This window comes from Populus alba, chromosome 7 (genome assembly GCF_005239225.2).
Source record: "Populus alba chromosome 7, ASM523922v2, whole genome shotgun sequence".
In the NCBI taxonomy this organism is placed as follows: domain Eukaryota; kingdom Viridiplantae; phylum Streptophyta; class Magnoliopsida; order Malpighiales; family Salicaceae; genus Populus; species Populus alba.
In genome coordinates, this window is record NC_133290.1 from 2,337,393 (window position 1) to 2,355,605 (window position 18,213).

The following is an 18,213-nucleotide window of genomic DNA, read 5'->3' on the forward strand; positions in this document are numbered from 1 at the left end:
ATAGGGTATTTGAGCCTCTGGTCTTCGTTTGTTGAGTGGACCATAAGGTATCTAAAACAGGGTCCCGTGTTCGATTTGATTATAATTAAGCGTGTATTTGATCGACTGGTCGAGGAAATTGAAAGTGATGTTGTGTTGAAATGTTGATTGTCTCGCCAAACTATCATGTGAAGTTTACAATCTCCAAGATATATTGTGGTGGTGGTGAGGACGACGGGCCGGCTTTCGTCGTCTCCTCCGGGCAAAGATTCCCGGTCTCGAAGGTGGATATCGGCTGGGGTGTGCCTCTTTTCGGGTCGTATCATTTTCCGTGGGGAGGAACTGCTGGGTACGTGATGCACATGCCAAATCCAGCAGGTAATGGTGATTGGATGGTGTTCATGCATGCCCCTGCTGAGAGGGCAGCTGGAGTTCATCGTACACAGCTTCCAATTTCCTTAGGCCCGTGACTTGCAATTATCCACGTTGCCTAACTGCATCATCAAACTATCGATCTGGCTACGATGTTGTAATTGATTATTATTATTATTATTATTTTATATTAATATAGGTATTCAGTTTACGAGGGCTTTCTTTGTGACTAAATTTATATATAGCTAATTAATATATTTGCCTCATTTTTCAGCTAATTCTAAGGGATGGTCAAGTAATTAAAAAGCGTTCTCCATTCTTTACTTTATTAGACACGAACCTTGGAATTACTTATATCTAATTAAGAAATCTCAATAAATATATCTTGATTGATGTGAATAATGTATTTTTAAAAGTATTCAAGAAAAAAACTAATTCCAACTAATATAAAAACTAGCTTAAAAAAATTAACATCTAATTTTTGATCGATAAATTTTTTAAAGCCAACAATTTGGGTTGGCCCGATCGATGCGTGAGTGTGTGTGTATACATGCATGCACGCGTGTGATCAAAGCTACCTAGCTCTACGTAACCTTAATTTATCTTCAATTTGGTACTATAACAAATCAAAGCAGGCTGGCTCGAGTAGTTTAGATCTCTTTAGAAGAAAAAGAAGAGCATAAATATATTTAATTATTTGAGGACTCCTCAGATCCCTCAAACTCCAAATTAATCATCATCAACCTGAAGAAACGCCGGCGTATCATTGACATGTGTATCTAATTTATAGCTATTGGTTAGGGTTTATACTATAATATGATATGAACATGATTGATATAATATTTTGTAAATGCATAGCTTTTCTTTTGAGGGGAAAGAAAGAGATAGGGATCTCTATCTATATTAATATATTAAGTTGTGAGGTTTGTGAAATTTATTGTTTTTTTATTATTGTTTTAATTAAGTACTAGAGTAACTTGCTAGATGATAGTACTCTGCCATCTAGCTGAGCTGTTGTTGTCGCAGCCAATATTAGTTTTCTTTTTTACTTCATCTTTTCAATGTAATCAGTAATCGATGAGACCAACTAGTTAAAGAATTGTACTGAATAACAATGCTCGAGCTGCCTCTCTCTCTCTCTCTCTCTCTCTCTCTCTCTCTCTCTCTCTCTATATATATATATATATATATATATATATATAAAAGTGAGAATCTTTGATAATAAATTAATTAATTCTCTTTGATCTTTCCTTCAAGATCAACATCCCATTTGCAAAATAATTACATGACAATAGTTAATGCAATGGTTGATTGATAAGCTCGCAAGAAGTTAGATAAGAAAAAACAGGAATTAATATTATATATAATTAATTAGGTGAACATAAGTACTAGCTAGAGTCAGATCTCGTCAACAATCCGTTGAAATTAATACATGGATAATAAAATAATTGGACCCTATATTCAATCAATAATAATCTTCTTTTCTGGGTTGGATTCACCAAACCATAGGTTAAAACGTTACACGCACGAATAAGGCACTGCCAGGACCTTGAAACAAAATATATAATGACGACTGCTAGTCCACCATATCCACCTCGATCGTGACCTCTTACAGATCAATTCATCAGTTTGGATGGAAGATGATGATGAGCATAACTTGTCTCCAAAACAAACAAACAAATCAAACTACTATTTATAATTTAATCAAATATTATATTCCCATACATATACAGTGAGCAAAGAAATCCTTGGCCACACACACACACTAATCAGGATAAAAACGTCAAGGGATAGTTAAGCTTGCTATTTAAAAAAAAATAGATTCAAATCTTAAAATCTTAATTAACATACAAATTGATCTAAAAATATTTGTTTTTATTATCGAAAAATAAAAGAAAATTGTGTAAGAATATATATATATATATATAGACACACACACACTGTGGAAGAAGTAGCATGCTTCTTAATTGGATGCCCTGCCGAAACCTACATGAATATTTAATCTTTGTTGCAGTAATTCACACGTTTTCTTAAAGTCGGCACTGTCCCAGCTTGATGTTTGACAAACATTCGCGATTAAATTTATGGATTATATACAAACATGAAAACAAGGAGAGGGTGGTTGCACTAAATTCATCACTTGTGGAAGTGGTTGCACTATATACACATTACTTGTGGAAGGAGAGGGTGGTTTGCACTAAATGCACTCGTATAAAAGACTACTTACGGTAAAATTTAAACTTGTGATTATTTTATTATCAAGGTTTTAATATGATTTATATTAAAAAATAATTTCAATTTAATAGTTTAACCTGTTATGTAAAGTCGTACGATATAATTTATATTATTATTTTTTAACAAGCACAACTTATGTAAATGAGAGCCACGTGTCACTGCATTAAAAATACAAAAGAGTAGTGTCCCATGAGATGGCATTGAAGAAATTAAATCAACCTACAGTGACAGCATATCTAACCATGCATCCATGCTTTCATTTGTTAATGCAATTCAATCTTTAAAGTGTTCGTCAAGTATTTGTATTGACAGGGATGAGAGTGCATGGAAAACTTGAGACGACATTAATATTTAATTACTAGCAGGTGAGGTGGTCATGACTACTTGTGCTTTTGATTCTTGTGTGTTTGGAAGTGCAGCTCCACCTGTTTTTTTTATTTTTAAGTGCTTGTAAAAAGTTTTTAAGGTTGACATGGAGCATGAGGCGTTAGTTATTAATTTGGTAGCATATAAAAGGTTAAAATAATTCATCAAGTATATATATATATATATATATATATATATATATATCTGACCTAGCGATGCAGTAAATAAATTACTGAATAATCAATCAACCCTTTATAAGTGATGCATGTTAAGTAAATTATCTAACCTAGTTATAATCAAATTGTTGGAGGGAAAATTTGATGTTTTAATAAATATAAAATATATTTTAAAAAACAAAATTAGTTGGTGCATGAATTTATATCACTCAACCCTCTATAAGTGATGCATGTTGTAGATTATAGCAGTTAAAGATGGACATCACTGAGGTGGTTGGAATCATCTCAGTAAACTCTCATTTCTAGATAACATGTGTCGTTTATTGACCTCTAATTTGGTGTTGAAAATCTTTTTTTAATTTTTTATTATTTTCATGCTTGACACTGTAAATTTTCAAAGCAACTCTTCAATTTGTTCAAATATTTCTAATTTTTTCATTTTTTATAGTTAATTTTTTCTGATTTTTTTTTGTTTGATTTATCTATTGTCATTGTCTTTTTTATCATATTATTAAATTAACTAGTCTTAATAGATTCAATTAAGTGAAGGACCCAAGTCTTAAGTTTTTCTTGATTCTTTAAAAACGCTACTGTCACGACTCGAATCCCGGATCCATGACCTGCACATAGACAAAGTTCCCCTCCAAGGTTCCATACCTATGTGAACCCAAACTTACATACAAACTTATTCTTCAAATAAGTCAATCAGAGTTCAACGCATCACTAATAACAAAACTAACTTCATAATATAATTTAATTGTCTTAATACAAGAGTTAATATAATTCATAGTTTTGAAGTACTAACTTGACATAAAAGAAAGGTACAAATTACAACCAAAAAGCAGGTTCGAAAGGTTCAACAAAAGTAACCTGCTATCAAGCTATAAGCCTGAAAAGAATAATAATAAGAGGGTGAGTTCAACAACTCAATGAGTAGATAAACGTGCAATATACACACACGAGGTAATACAACAATGTAAGTATATATACAATTATAGCTCTAGGTTCTTATAGGAAGGTTTCTCAAATAGGCCATAACAAGAAGATTATATGGTAAAGCTCGTCAAAAAATCAAAATGCAATGAGCATGAGGCTCCGTACTGTGGGATGATCAGTTCACACAGGTTGGTGACTCCCCTGACCAACTAGGGTTCAGATATGATGTGCACAAAGACTAACTCTACCCTGTTAGCATGGGTATATATTCTAACTGACATACCATAGGTTCATAATTATAATCAAACAGACATATTTATATCTCAAAGCTCAACTCATGACATCAATCAAATGAGAAGCTATCAATTCAAAAGTCAATACAAAATATATACTGGTTCATATCAAGGATTCAGATTCAATAATTGATCATGCTTTATCATAACAAGGATAATAATCAACATATATATTATCAAGAAGCATGATTCAATTCATATTAACAAATCAAATATTTATAATATTTCTCATGGATATGAAAAATTAACCACTCACCTGACTCAAAAGCAAACAGCACTCAAAAGCTGGTACCGAAGGAAATCCTACTAACTTCCCGCCGGTAGAATATCAGCTTTTGAGTGCTGTTTTTGAACTAACTAGTTAATTTTCTTAAAAACCCAAAATTTAACGGTTTTTTCAAAATCTAATCCATAATAAAACAACTAATAAAATTGGTAATAATTCACTAAATAACCCTTAATTATTCATCAAACTAATCTGCAAAAGCTAATATTACAACTAGGGACTAATCTGGAATTTATCATATTTTTAGGGCCAAATTGTAATTTTTTTCAAATGGAGGACCAAACTAAAATTTGTCATAAATCCATGAATATACTGAAATTATGACCATAATTAATCCTCAATTCTGTCCAGAATATCTCATTATGCTCCAGGGACCATTCTGGAATTTTACCAAATTTTTAGGGTCAAATTGTAATTTTTGTCAAATTGGAGGACCAAATTGAAAGTGTTAAATTTTTTTATCTATACAGTAATTCTGCCCATAATTCATATGTTATTCTGTTCAGAATCTCGGAATATGCTCCAGGGACCAATTTGTAATTTTCCAAAGCTTGGGGACTAAACTGTAATTTTCGCAAATTGAGGTGCTAAATTGAATTTTTGTCATCTTCAACCTCCAAACCAGAATTTCAACAGAAACCTACTGTTCTCCCCTGATTTCTAACTCAAAATTCACCATTCAAACAAAACTATAACTCAAAATCATCACAATCTTCCATAATCAACAAAATAATCAATTAACCACAACAATCAACCTATAACATTCAATTTAATTCATCAATTAAACCCAAAACACAAATTTTCAAAACCCTAACATTCATCAAAACCGAAATTTAAACTTCAATATCACATATTTATACATTTAACAACCTAAATCTTACCTTTAAACTTATTTCCTCCCAATCTCTTCCTTTTTCCCTTCTTCTTCTTCTCTTCTTCTTCCTCCCTTCTCTCTCACGGTTTGTTCTTTAAATTTTCAGATCCCTCTTTCTTTTTCTTTTTTCTATTTATATTTATCAACTATTTATACAATTACTACTATACCCCTCATTTAATTTATTCCTACATCTAAGCCTTCAAGGGCTTTCTAGCCTTTTCCTATCCCTTTAACTCAAAACATTATAGCTACTATCGCTTAAATATTTTTTATGTTAGAAAAAATTTGATACAGCCTGTGGTGTGGCGCAAACCATCAATCTAGTAACTAGCTAAGATAAGGCAAATCCCAAACATCAGCTTCCAAGCATAATTTGGACATAAAACAACCTTAGTTAGTTATAACTAGCCAACCTACTATAGACTTGGACATGTATAATACTTTGGCAAAATTCTATAATAATCTAATTACTTATATGTCCAATATAAAATCTACATGGAATCATTTTGTATAAACTCTAAAATTAATAATTTTTTCATAGTCTATCATGATGGAAGTAAAGCATGACATCATGAATTTCTATCATCTAAAATATCATACCATCAATTTTCATCGATATAAGTATGTTTCCTAGAAATTTTATATTATTATAACTAGAAATTTTATTTGATTGAAAGTAAACTTCCAACTCTACCAACCATCTGATGATTATTTTCTTTGAAAAATTCTCATCAAAGAAAGTTATTTCATAAAAATTAGAATGTTTATGAAAAAGATGACTGAGTTAAGTCTCCAGTGTTTCGCTATTGTAAACATCAATGCCCATAAGGGTTTGCATGAATGGATTCAAGGTTTGGTTTCACTTCGAGACAAGTTTTCTGTGAAGTCTCTCATCTTATCATGATCATTGTTTGTGATTTTTTCTTGAAAGTAGATCAAACCAATCAAATTCATATGATAGGATTCTCCATGTTACCTTTTAAGCCCTCAAAATGCTCTTTATAGTCTCCGCTCCTTCAACATGAGGTGGGAAGATATTGTCGTTATCTTTATCTGTTCTAAGTATCAATTGACATAGCATATAGCAAAAGAAAGAACTAGAATATCTCAAACCTTATGTACAACTAAATCGTAAAGAAAACTTTTAATTGAAAAATTCTAGATAAATTTCAAATAATTAATTTGTTTTATTTTTCTAAAAATTAAACTAGATAACTGTATTTATACTAGTAGCAAATCTAAATCCTTATATAAAACAATCATTTTTTTTTATTAAAAGTTACATAATTAATAGAATCCATTAATCATAGGATTCTAAATTAGATTAAAAAAAAAAGAGTAAAATAACTAAGAAAAATAAACCAAATCCTTGTAGAATCCATTAGTATTAGAACCAAGGAAGGGCTGGCAATAGCTTGCTATTCCCCGGATGGGGAGTTGACATTTCCTAGAATTATCATGTAAGGCCAGGATTCCATGATTTGTCAACTACAATTCTGTTAACAACATCTTTTCAGTTTGAAACCAAAACTTCGATGCAGACAAGTACCCAATGCAATGCCATGGTATTGAATGCAACACATCATACACTAGCAGCCACTAAAAGTCAACCTGTCTTGAATTTGTGTCTCTGTTGTCGCCAGGGGTGTGTGTGTGTGCAAATTCATTCCTTTTCTCTTACATATATTATTTGTTGAATGTATAAGTGAATAATAAATATCTCGTAATGGTTAGAAAGTGTGAAAAAGTAAGATGCTGCTGTATATCAGATGCATGGGACTACGTAGTCGACTTTCAAATACAGTGTTCGTTGCTGATTGGTGTATATTGGCTTTAATGAAACACACACACTCTTTTATTCCTTTTCTGAATGCAAGCTGGTGGTGATATTCTAGTGGTGCGCTGAACATGGCAGCCAGATGAGGGCTGTGTTTGCTAGGTGCTGGTTTCCCATTGATGTTTGACAGACGCAGAGCACCCATAAAAAAATGTGCTACACCAGGCCAAGGGATAGCAGGTTTGTAAGCAAGAACTATTCAGAAAAACTGCTTCCATCCTCACTGTTATCAAGAAAGGTCGCGTCATTAACAGGGGGATGCAACCTAATTATGTTAGCAACATTTGGAACCTAACATTAATCCTGTATTGAATTTCCCAGATACAGGCAGATTTTAGGTGCGGTTAGTATCAACATCATCATCAAAGTGGAGTTTTGTCGGGCAGGAAAAGGTAACGGAAACGAGAATCGAAGGGAAGAATGCCACAATTACGTGAGCCAAGAAGGCTTTGTCGCCTTTGTGAAATGCATTGCTCTACAAAGGCAGCCTGATTGGGTGGAAGGTAATGTGAAATCCACATTGCCAAATTCGTATCGTCCACAAAGCCTTTAGCAAAGCAATGGAGCATTTTTGGCAACAATAGCTTCCCTTTGGTGCTCACTCCAGCTGAAGCTCGAATGAAATCATGTTGAGCTTCTTGAAGTTCTTCTCTCACATTCTTAGCAGTGAACACCCTTACCTGCATTTTTCGTTCATCAGAATATCATCCAAATATAACTAAATATACATAATAAACACGACCTCTGAAAGATAAAATATACTTCATCAATATATAGCACATGAAATATTCTTACTGCTGGTGATGAGTGCATTCCACAGCTTAGGGCAAATGCTACAAGAGGTTCATGTGCATCAATCACAGACTTCTGCTGTTCCTCTGATAGCCTCAACTTGTGAAGGGCTAGAAGTAAAGCCTGGCAATTGTGTTGAGTAGAAATGTTAACCAGGGTATGAAGTTCAAGATGTGCACAAAAACAGAGAACTTGTTGATAAGATAGGGGGGGTGGGGAGGCGTACAATTTGTGGCCTGTGGAGAGGTGGTTTCATCTTCAAAATCACATACTCAATGGCAGCTGCACTAAAATAATGTCCTCCGATAGTGTATGCAGCCTGGAAATATCAACCAAATCGCATCAATGACACTCATCAAGTGCAAAAACCAGTAAACAATCAATCAAACACATGAATCTGCTAGGAACCACTACATCAAGAATGTTCCAGATACTAAAGAATCTCGCTATGTTTGGTGTGGAGATTTATCAAACTCGATTATTTGTCACGATCCAGATAACTACATGAATCCATTGCCTTTTAATACCATAACACATGCCTACAACAGCAATTCCCTTCAAGAGCAATAATCTATTTTATCCTATTAGAGTTACTGGAAACCAGAGGCCACTTACAACAACCTATTATATAATGCTGACTACTTGGGGCTTTTGAATTGCATATGATGATGACAAGAAACTATCTTTACAGCAAATTACCGAGGAGGAGAAAAAAGTAGATGTTTAGTCAAGAATCAAACCTTTTGCATCAACGAGAAGAGCTTCAAGTCACTCCTTGGGACTCCATATGCCAAGTACGCCTGTTTAAAATAGAAATTTAAGAACATAAACTTTAAAGTTATGAAATGACCCACATCGCACCATGTAATTTTAGCACATTACACCTGATAGAAGTGAAGACACTCACATGCATAATCAAAGCATTGTACAGATTGATCCAGAAAGCGAGCTTCTCATTGGAGCTCAAATGGATAGGGTTCACCTTGGCGAGTTGCTCAACAAGTGTTCTGTCCCCCAAGTTTCAAACAAGAAAACAAAACAACATTTATCAGATCTGATCCCAGATAACCACACAAACATTCAAGTAAAAAAAGAATAAATATGTCAAAGTAATGGGAGCATAAGCTCATTAGAACCGAATTATTCTATGTTTCTAGACCTGTTTGATTCAACTTACAAAATGAAATGCAAAGCTCAAACAAATGGCTCACTTAAAACTCTTATACCTGAATTTCCTTAATGCCCCCGATGCATATTCTAGTTGCTTCTTTCCAACTGACATCCAAGAAACTTCAGTTGCTAAACCATAGTTTCCAATGTCTGCCCAACTCAACTTGCCATGCACTTTGTAGGGATCAAAGACACTGCCCAATGCCAACACTTCAGAGTTACTTTGTATGTCAATCTGGGGGCTCTGCACCCATGATGAAATCATTGAGCGCTCAGATGAAGACCACCATGATGAACTGGACAGATGTCCTCTCGGTGACACAGGTGAGGAATGGCTCTCTAAAGCAGAGGACATGGATGGCACAGCAGAATCTGCCAGAGACAGGAAAATATTCTTCATACATCTTACCATCTCCTCTGAAAGTTGATTAGGGTAGTCCCAAAGGCCCTTAGGCGGCATTCCTTTTGGAAGCCTCATGAGCTCTGCAGGTTTAGTGGATTTGGCATCTGTCTGCACGGATACTTTCTTCTCATGGAAAAACTCTGGTGCCTTCATTGAATCCTGATCCAAGTACCACAAATCAAATGCCTAATACTGTGATTAGGAATTACTGGAAAGGAGTTATCACTACCATTTACAATAATTCATCTATTACTATAAGTAATAGACAGGAAAGATTTATTAGATAGAGAGTTGGAAGGGAGGGAGGAACAGGAGCACATGCATGCAAGAGATAAAATGTAGAATAACCAGCAGTACAACCTTAAATTGTCCAAGAATTGTTCAGAAAATGGACTTCTGAGTATGTATAGATTAAGGAGCTTTGACTGTTGAGCATCATCTGGACTCAACATTTTGCTTAATGGTTACAAACTGTGACCTTGATCCCTCATTTATGTTTAGACTTAACCATTTTCTTAGCTGGTGTATGTGCAAATAATTTTAGCATTTCAAAGTGAGAAAATAACATCCTTCCACCACAGATGCATCTAAATCATATTACCAGATCTCCCAGAATACAAGCTGCATATTCTCACTTAAAGCAAATATTATGTAATGTATGCTTTAAATTATTCATGGAACAGTTTTGCCTCTTTATCAACAACATATATATACCAAAACGGTCACCACAGACTCAAATAAAAAAGAAACTGACTACTTAAAGATTCAATTCTACAAGTACAGTAGACTACAGCTGTCACATGAACATAAATCAAAAAGCTCTACAAGCAAAGCGAAACCAGCAGATACCTCCATCAAAGACTGAGCACCAGATGTTTCACCAGTAGATTCAGATGCTTGGTGTTTACACGAGTTATTCTTCTCTGATTGGTGCAGTTCATAATCTGAATGCTTCAGACTCCTCAAAGAAGAAGAAGAAGAAATCTGGAAAAGCATAGAAAGTTACATTGCAGTAATTTTTCCGTGTAAAGGCTAGCATGCCACTTGTTAACATAGATATTTCAAAAGAACACATGCAATGCTTAGCTAGATCAAAATATATGCAAGTTCCGAAAGTCTTATATAAAGTACAAATAAAATATACTCGTACAGGCAATGGAAAACTCCTCTAATGACAAGTATAGAGTTTGTTGATAAGAAAAAGATTCATTGCTTCATTGAAGTGAATAAAACCAGTTGATGTTCATGGATGCAGGACAATGATAGAATGATTTGATAGCAAATGACCACCACCACTGCAGAGACAGCAATAATAAGAAGATGTCAAATGTGATTTACATGAAGATGTTTGCATAATGTGAAAGATAAGAAACTTTGGTCAAATAAGGAAGAAGCACATAAATTTCTTTACTCAGGAGAAGCCATGTGTGAAAAGAAACATGACAAGTACCTCTTCTTTCATGCTATCAAAGGAGCAAGCAGATAATGATTGAGAAGCTGACTGCCTCAAACGATATTCAGCAAGCCTTCGTTCATTTCTCTCTTGACTTAGTTGGAAATGCAAAGAAACAATCTCTTGTTCAAGCTTTGAAACTGTGACCTCCAGTACTGCAATAGTGGACAGAAGCTCCTGAGCCTGTTCAAACTGAAGAAAGAGGATTTTACAATATGTTAAAACCCCTAGAAAGATGGACCTTCAAATTTACAATAGAGTCAAATATGGATAGGATGTACTAACTACAAATTGATACTGTCACATATGCTTGATATCTCTTGACATCAAGAATCAACAGGAAACAGAGAGATATTATTAATGAAGAATTCTAGGCACTTAACCGCAATTGCTCCCCTGACTGCTCAGCAGCATATGAAAATGCACATATAAAAGAGACTTTAGAAAGAAAACAACGTACATGGTGTGGGAGGCATGATGCACTAGATAATTTTACTGTATTTTTCTCAATAGCATTTTCCAGAATAGCATGCATTTCCATCTCTTCTTGCAACTGCTGTTGTAATCTCCATACCTGTTATAGAGGCAAATCCATAAGCATAAGGTAGCTATGATCCAACAACAATTAACTAAATTTCCATGCACACATCAACAAGATTAGATACAATATGATGCAGTAAGATGCTCTCTCACTTCAATTTAAGTCACCATATGATAGCTAAGAGGCAATTGAAGATAGCAAGCAGATACCAATTCAAAGCATGATGCCTCACTTAGAAGAGTACAGGAAGGATAGTGGCATGCAAGTACTTTCCATGGACTGCAAAGGAGCTATCTGGAGTGCACTTTTACAGACAACACACTAAATCATTTGCAAAACTCATCCTTTAGACATTCTACACTTCAAACTCAACATAAAGCAAAATATCAGTCCTACAGGGCCACTACAAATTTCTTTTATTCGCCGATACTTTCCTTGTCATGAAGGCAGAACTTAAATGTCACCAACTGTTATTTCTCAAAAACCATCAATGCAGTTGTGCAATCACCCCCCTGCCTTTTTAAAAAGCACCGGTTTTGAAGTCGTAAACATCCTCTAAGCATATTTAGCACAACCATCACAAGTCATGTTCCACAACCTAATAATACAGACAAAAGTTCAGCATGAAATGCCTATAGCAAAGCCTCTAGTAAACTGTTGGAACTGTGAGATACTATCCGGATGAATCACAACAAGGGTGTTTTTCTCAGCCAATTAGAAGCCCATTACCAGCTATGTTTCCACTTAAGGGGTCATGAGAGGGTCAATTTGTACTTTGGAGGCGGTACAATTCTTCGATGGTTTCTGTTAAGTGTCTACTCTCATGACATGAACCTGCAACTTTGTGGTTGAAAGCCCAAGACTATTATCACTGCATCAGGAAACAATGAAGCACCGGGAAAATTGGAGTATAAAAGCACTATTTGCAGCAATAATGAAAAAGCCCCTTGCTTTAGGTGCTGGGGAGCATGGAACTGGCTTAACTAAAGGTCATTCAAATATCTAGTTTTATGCCATCCATCAAAGGCATACATAACACAGATAGTGCTCTTTTGTGCATCTTCCGATGCATCATATTTTATAGCTGTCATCAATTATTGACTACCAGCTCAAAAGAATCTCAACTTGTTTTTCATAACAAAAGCATTTCAGATCTATTGTCAACACTGTGCATATTAAAATCCCCTGGTTTCACAAACAAATGCATAAGAAATGCAAGTCAGAGACCAAAACTCAACAAAACAACAGTGTGACTATGAGGCTTGCAGGAGGAGAGATCTTACATCCCGTTCAAGTTGGATTCTATAAGGATAAGGATTGCTGCTTCTAATGCACGATGCAAAACTTCCAGCCTCTTCATTCACATTGTTTGCCTGCAAAACATCAAAATCCACATGAATTGCATTTTTGAACTATAAAAACAGATTAAATGAATGAGCAAGAAAATAGCACCTCCAAAAGTGTCAAGAAGATGAAACATAACTATCAAATTAAAGACCAAATACTATAGATCCGAGTGTTGTGCTACAAAAGCTTATGCCTTTGGATCCAAGACAAATAATTTACAGGAACTTCCAATCAAAGCTACCCTTTTCAGATTTAATTAAGCTGTCATAGTTTAAAGGTCTACATACAAATAACAAATTAAGTGCTTCTGTTGACAACTACAGTAAAAATTGAAGAAATTAATATCAAAAGAAGGCACCAAATGTGCTGAATTATGAGAGCAAAATTGAGCAACCAATCCTCCCCAATATGGATAAGTTAAAGTGCATTTTTTGTTCAACATTTTGTTGTTATAGAACCCAATCCTTCTTCTAATGCCTCCCACCACCCCGAGTGAAAATGAAAAGTCAGCCAGTACTGACCTCCAATGAAGAGCTGGTGCTCCAGACTTCATCTGCAAGATCTAGCTGAGCTTTTGAATTGTCATAGGTCACCTTAGAATACAGAATTTTAGAGGTAGAATCACTTCTGCAGATTTTGCCAGTAAAAAGTTGAAGAAAGCATTAGAAGTGAGCATTAAAGCAGGGTTCCAATTATAACCGGAGAAATGAACCAGACACCGGGGGGGGGGGGGGGACTTACTGGCTGAGCATAACTGGAGAGTCACACATCCTGCGATCACAGGGCTTGGCACGTTCTAAAATCCCCCAAGCATCTTGGCTTCTGTACGCAGATAGGATTTATGCCATGTACAAACAAGTATAATAAAAACTTACAGATCCATGCTAAGAGAAAGGACCTGGACATCAAAGTGGTAACCTAAGAAAGGGTTTTAGTCAACATGAACAATCTTAGGATAATATAAAAGACAAAGGCACAATGAGATGCATAATTAGAGGAAAAACTGTGCAACCTGTGAAGTGTGAACATGTAATGAGGACAAAAAAATTCATGAATGCCACAGCTACTTGTCATTGTCAACACAACCAAACAAAAACAATTAACACAAGTGTGAGCTCGGGCAACTTCTGTTTCTAGCGAAAGACCATACCGATACAACTTGAAAAGGAAGGCCATAAAAAGAGAAAGGGGGGGAAAAGAGCAAGTAGAATCGCTTGTGTGGGTGGTGAGTTTCTTTCACCAAACCAATTGCTTTGTTTTCACCACATGAAAATCAGAGCAGAGGAAAAGGGCAGTAGATTCTGTAAATCATGACCATATGAATGACTGGCTCCAAAAAGAGAAACGAAAATCTAACAAGTCAAAGTAAAGGGCTTAAAAAAAGAAAAGCAAAGACAGTCATGGAAAAGTAGAGGGGAAAGTGGGGTACCTCCCTAACAGTCATGGAAGACAAAAGTTGTTTCCTTTGTTAGTAAGAACTACGGCATTCCACAAACCACACACCCTTGAAAGGTTTTCAAATGAAGTTGAGTCACTCTTTGTTTCATTCCAATTCTTAATCCAAAAAGAAATTGGTGATGGGTCATGGGCCAAAAACATTGGGATTTGTATTTAAAAGAGAAAAGGAGAGGAGAGGGGGCAAGAAGCAGCAATGGATTGACTAATGGAGTAGAGGGGTTTTTGGTATGCAAGAGTTACAGTCCATAGGACAATGAAGCAAAAGAACTATCTCAAGGACGGGTTATTAGCAGTGGTCCCTCTCTCCCTGTCTCTCCTTTTCAATTTTCACACAAAGCAGGTATTTTTCTCTCTTCCTCCCTCCTGACCGAGTCCATCAACATTTCAAACTCGACCCAAAAAACAAACAGAAGAAAACAACAGGAAAGATACTCATTTTCAGATTTCAAATATCCCAAACAAAGAGAGATATGCATGCAAGAATGTAATTCAAAATGGTATGGAGCAGACAAATTATAATGGAGAGAGAAAGAGAGAGAGAGAAACCTTGAAGGAAGGAACATTGACAATGACGATGATGATTAAGAGGCACTGAAAGACCCCATTTTCTTTTCTTGAAAAGCAAAAGATGAAGTCCAAGCCAAACTTGAAAATGCTTGTATTACTAGTATCTATTTTGTGCCTCCTCTCTTGAGTTGAGAAGAAAGTCAGAGACTTGAAAAGGAAACGTCGTAGAAGCAGTATCAGTCCAAACACTACTAGCAGCAGCAGCAGCAGCAGCAGCAGCAGTGCCTCTCTCTTTTCTTCTGGCTGAAAGGATGATTCAAAAATCTTCGCTTTCTTTCACTAAAAAACGGGAACAAAGACAAAGATACAGCTGAGCTACTAGCCATTAGCCAAGCAAGGAAACTATTTATTTTTTTCCATAAATCAAGGGAGAGGGAGAGGGAGGGAGGGAAAATCTAGTTCAAAAATTACGAAAATAAATGTTTTGGTTAAGATATATTATTTATTTAATTTGATTATGCTATAAGAGAACAAAAGAGACAAGAGTGGGTGTGGAGTCACGGGGCTCTGTGTCTGTTTCCACGTACAGCTACTGAGGATGTCAATTAATGTAATGAAGTCAAGTAATTAATTATTTAATTATTCTTTTGAATTTTGAATTTAACAATTCTTCCATAGAAATGTTTTTTTTAATATCTTTGATCCATCAAATACGTCGATTAAATTTTAAAAAAAAAATGTTTAATTTAAGGTTTTAATAACACAAGTGAAAAAAAGAATCTGATCTCCTTCACTGCCAGATCAATTCCTTAAATTTTCTCAAATGAAAATGTTGTTTTGTTAAAGGATTTAAGGTAAGAGAGAATTAAGTATAGTACTAATAATAATAATTATTGTGATTAATTTAAATAAATATAATTTATTAATAATATAATTACTTTATGTAAAATAAAAAGTTAAAGAATAAAAATTGCAAATACATAATTTAATAAATTTACAATTATATTTTAAATACCAACCATACTTGAGTATTATGTTTTTTATTAATACAAGTTCAAATATATAATGTCATTTGATGAATCTATATCAAAAAATATTTCACCACTTAAAAAAAATATTGGAATGGGCTTTGAGCCAAGCCTGATATGTTAGGTTAGATTTGTTTTAGCTTAATCCGTTGGGCCGAATCTAGCTCAATATATATTTAATAATAAAATAATATTTATAATATAATATTAAAAAATCAAAATTTTCAAATGACATTTTAAAAATATTTGTGATCCCTCGTGTTTTTCCAGTAATTTTATATAATATTGAATTGTAGACTTAAACCTAATATTAAAAATACATAATTTCTCTAAAAATTAAAAAAAATTCAAAAAAAAATAATTTTCTATTTTCAAAAAAAAATATGTTTTTTCTTTATGCATACATTCAGATTCTAAAAGTTTTTCATGCATATTTTATAAAGAAATATAAAATTATTTTTATCATATATTTAAAAAAAAATACAAAATAAATATCATAACCGGTTTGTTATTATCCATTAGAGTTTTGTCAAGATACAAAAAATCTCATTATAATTAGTTTGTCATTTAGAATTCTAAGACTTATCTATTTTAAAAAAAAAAATAAGTTTGACCCTTAGAATAGTTAGTATTTAACCCAATAAAAAAGAAACTTTCAATCAAAGAGAGATATGTCTTGAATATTAGACAAGATCAATGGATAAAAATACTACTTAAAATAACAATCAAATAACAATATAAAATATTTTAGGTTAAGGTATATTAGGAATAATACATCCTTACACAATCATTATTTACTCAAACTCTTCCCTATCATTAAGTTTTTTAATAAACAAATTCTAAACCTCTTTTCAGCACATTCAAGAAGTAGACACATAATGTGACACCATGCACGGCACGACTGGATGGAGGGATAAAAACTTCTCTCCAGCCACGCAAGCAAAAATGTGAAGAACAGGAAGTGCAGAAACAGTATCACATCCATGCATCCGCAAGGACCGCAACAGTGCCACCAAAAGATTGGAAGAAGCTGATTTGGAGGCAGATTTTATATTTACACCACCCGGAAGGATGTCTATCATCGAATCACCTCCACTCAATGGTTCAGAAGGTAGATCTGCATACACCATAGATTTCCCATCCAGGAGGAATTCTTCAAAGAGGCAGAACAGCTCCTCCAAACAACATGCTTCTGCAAACAAGTTTCTTGCCTCTACATCGGAAACACCTGCATTTATGTCTCTGGCAAGAGAATCTAAGCCAAGGAGAAAATCCGGATCCGAAAAGCTTCGAAATTTCCCCCGACGGCAAGCAGAGAAACTCGACAGCGGTAAAGTGAAAAACGTGCAAGCCTTCTCCTTGGGTAAGATTTTCCCTTCCATTTTAAGAGCACGCAAGATCTTTTGAGCCATTCAATCTGCTTGAATGTCCAAAGAACAGCGAGCCAGACAAGTTCATGTTTAGAACCAAGTTCACCTTCAATTGGAAACTTCAGGCCCTCATATCTAGAACTAGGTATGCTCAGCATCTCAGTGTCCAAATCAGATCCAGGATCCCTGGTCCGACCATCAGAAACTTTTCCAGAATCCATAGTGTTACAGGTGCCTCTTCTGTTGCCCAGAATATCAAAGGAATCTGCAGGACCTTCATCTTCATGCAGTAAATCAGCTCGGGAAGTTCCAAAGGATCTGTCTTTCAGTTGACTGGAACTAATTTCTACATCAATGGCATCTGAGCTAGAAGAAGCCACTATAGATTCCTTTCCATTCGGTAAACGTCCAAGGAAGGTTTCAACAAGTAAGGGTTTATTAGCAGATATTTGGGCACCTGAAGACCCTATCTCACGAAGAGCTGGGGACATGGGCATTCACATTGCTCCTGTAACACTCCTCGTCTGCAGAGTTATCCAAGTCCAGCAATTTCATGTAATCCCCATTGGCTACTTCCTCAAAACTTACCATATCTTCGGGGCTACTTTCAAAAGAATCACTCAAATCTCTCTTCGAGATTTTACCTCGGCGATAGTGATGTCCCTCTCCGATAACTAAGAATTTCTCATATTTTTCTTATAAACTCTCACATATTTACAATTGTATGATTTTTGTTTACATTCTCTCTTGACATGGATAATACAATTGAAACTTGTGTATCGATCAC

The 18,213-nt window shown here is 34.8% G+C and overlaps 1 protein-coding gene across 6 annotated transcripts; it reads right to left on the reverse strand.

The window, feature by feature from the left end:
- Positions 1 to 7,538: 7,538 nt before the first annotated feature.
- On the reverse strand, positions 7,539 to 15,271 carry LOC118050521 (uncharacterized). Of its 6 annotated transcripts, none has more exons than XM_035060892.2 (13): positions 15,068 to 15,271; positions 13,805 to 13,885; positions 13,585 to 13,690; positions 13,000 to 13,089; positions 11,636 to 11,749; positions 11,173 to 11,367; positions 10,572 to 10,706; positions 9,376 to 9,881; positions 9,057 to 9,156; positions 8,890 to 8,949; positions 8,376 to 8,468; positions 8,153 to 8,272; positions 7,539 to 8,037 (listed from the first exon to the last, which is right to left on the reverse strand). In XM_035060892.2, exons 1-13 carry the CDS (start codon positions 15,082 to 15,084, stop codon positions 7,720 to 7,722), a joined length of 1,935 nt encoding a protein of 644 aa, XP_034916783.1. In that variant the 5' UTR covers positions 15,085 to 15,271; the 3' UTR covers positions 7,539 to 7,719. The 6 variants fall into 6 exon arrangements, with proteins under 6 accessions (XP_034916783.1, XP_073266383.1, XP_034916785.1 ...); XM_073410282.1 differs by having other exon boundaries at positions 13,805 to 13,981; positions 15,068 to 15,268; XM_035060894.2 differs by lacking the exon at positions 15,068 to 15,271 and adding an exon at positions 14,493 to 14,735.
- Positions 15,272 to 18,213: the final 2,942 nt, after the last annotated feature.

Bases quoted from the DNA above. Each gene is read 5' to 3' on its own strand.
- LOC118050521 (XM_035060890.2), bottom strand. From the start codon at position 14,239: ATGGCCTTCCTTTTCAAGTTGTATCG. The intron at 8,469-8,889 runs GTTTGATTCTTG...TGATATTTCCAG, and splicing joins TCTTCTCGTTGATGCAAAAG to GCTGCATACACTATCGGAGG. The intron at 8,273-8,375 runs GTACGCCTCCCC...CACAATTGCCAG, and splicing joins CTCTCCACAGGCCACAAATT to GCTTTACTTCTAGCCCTTCA.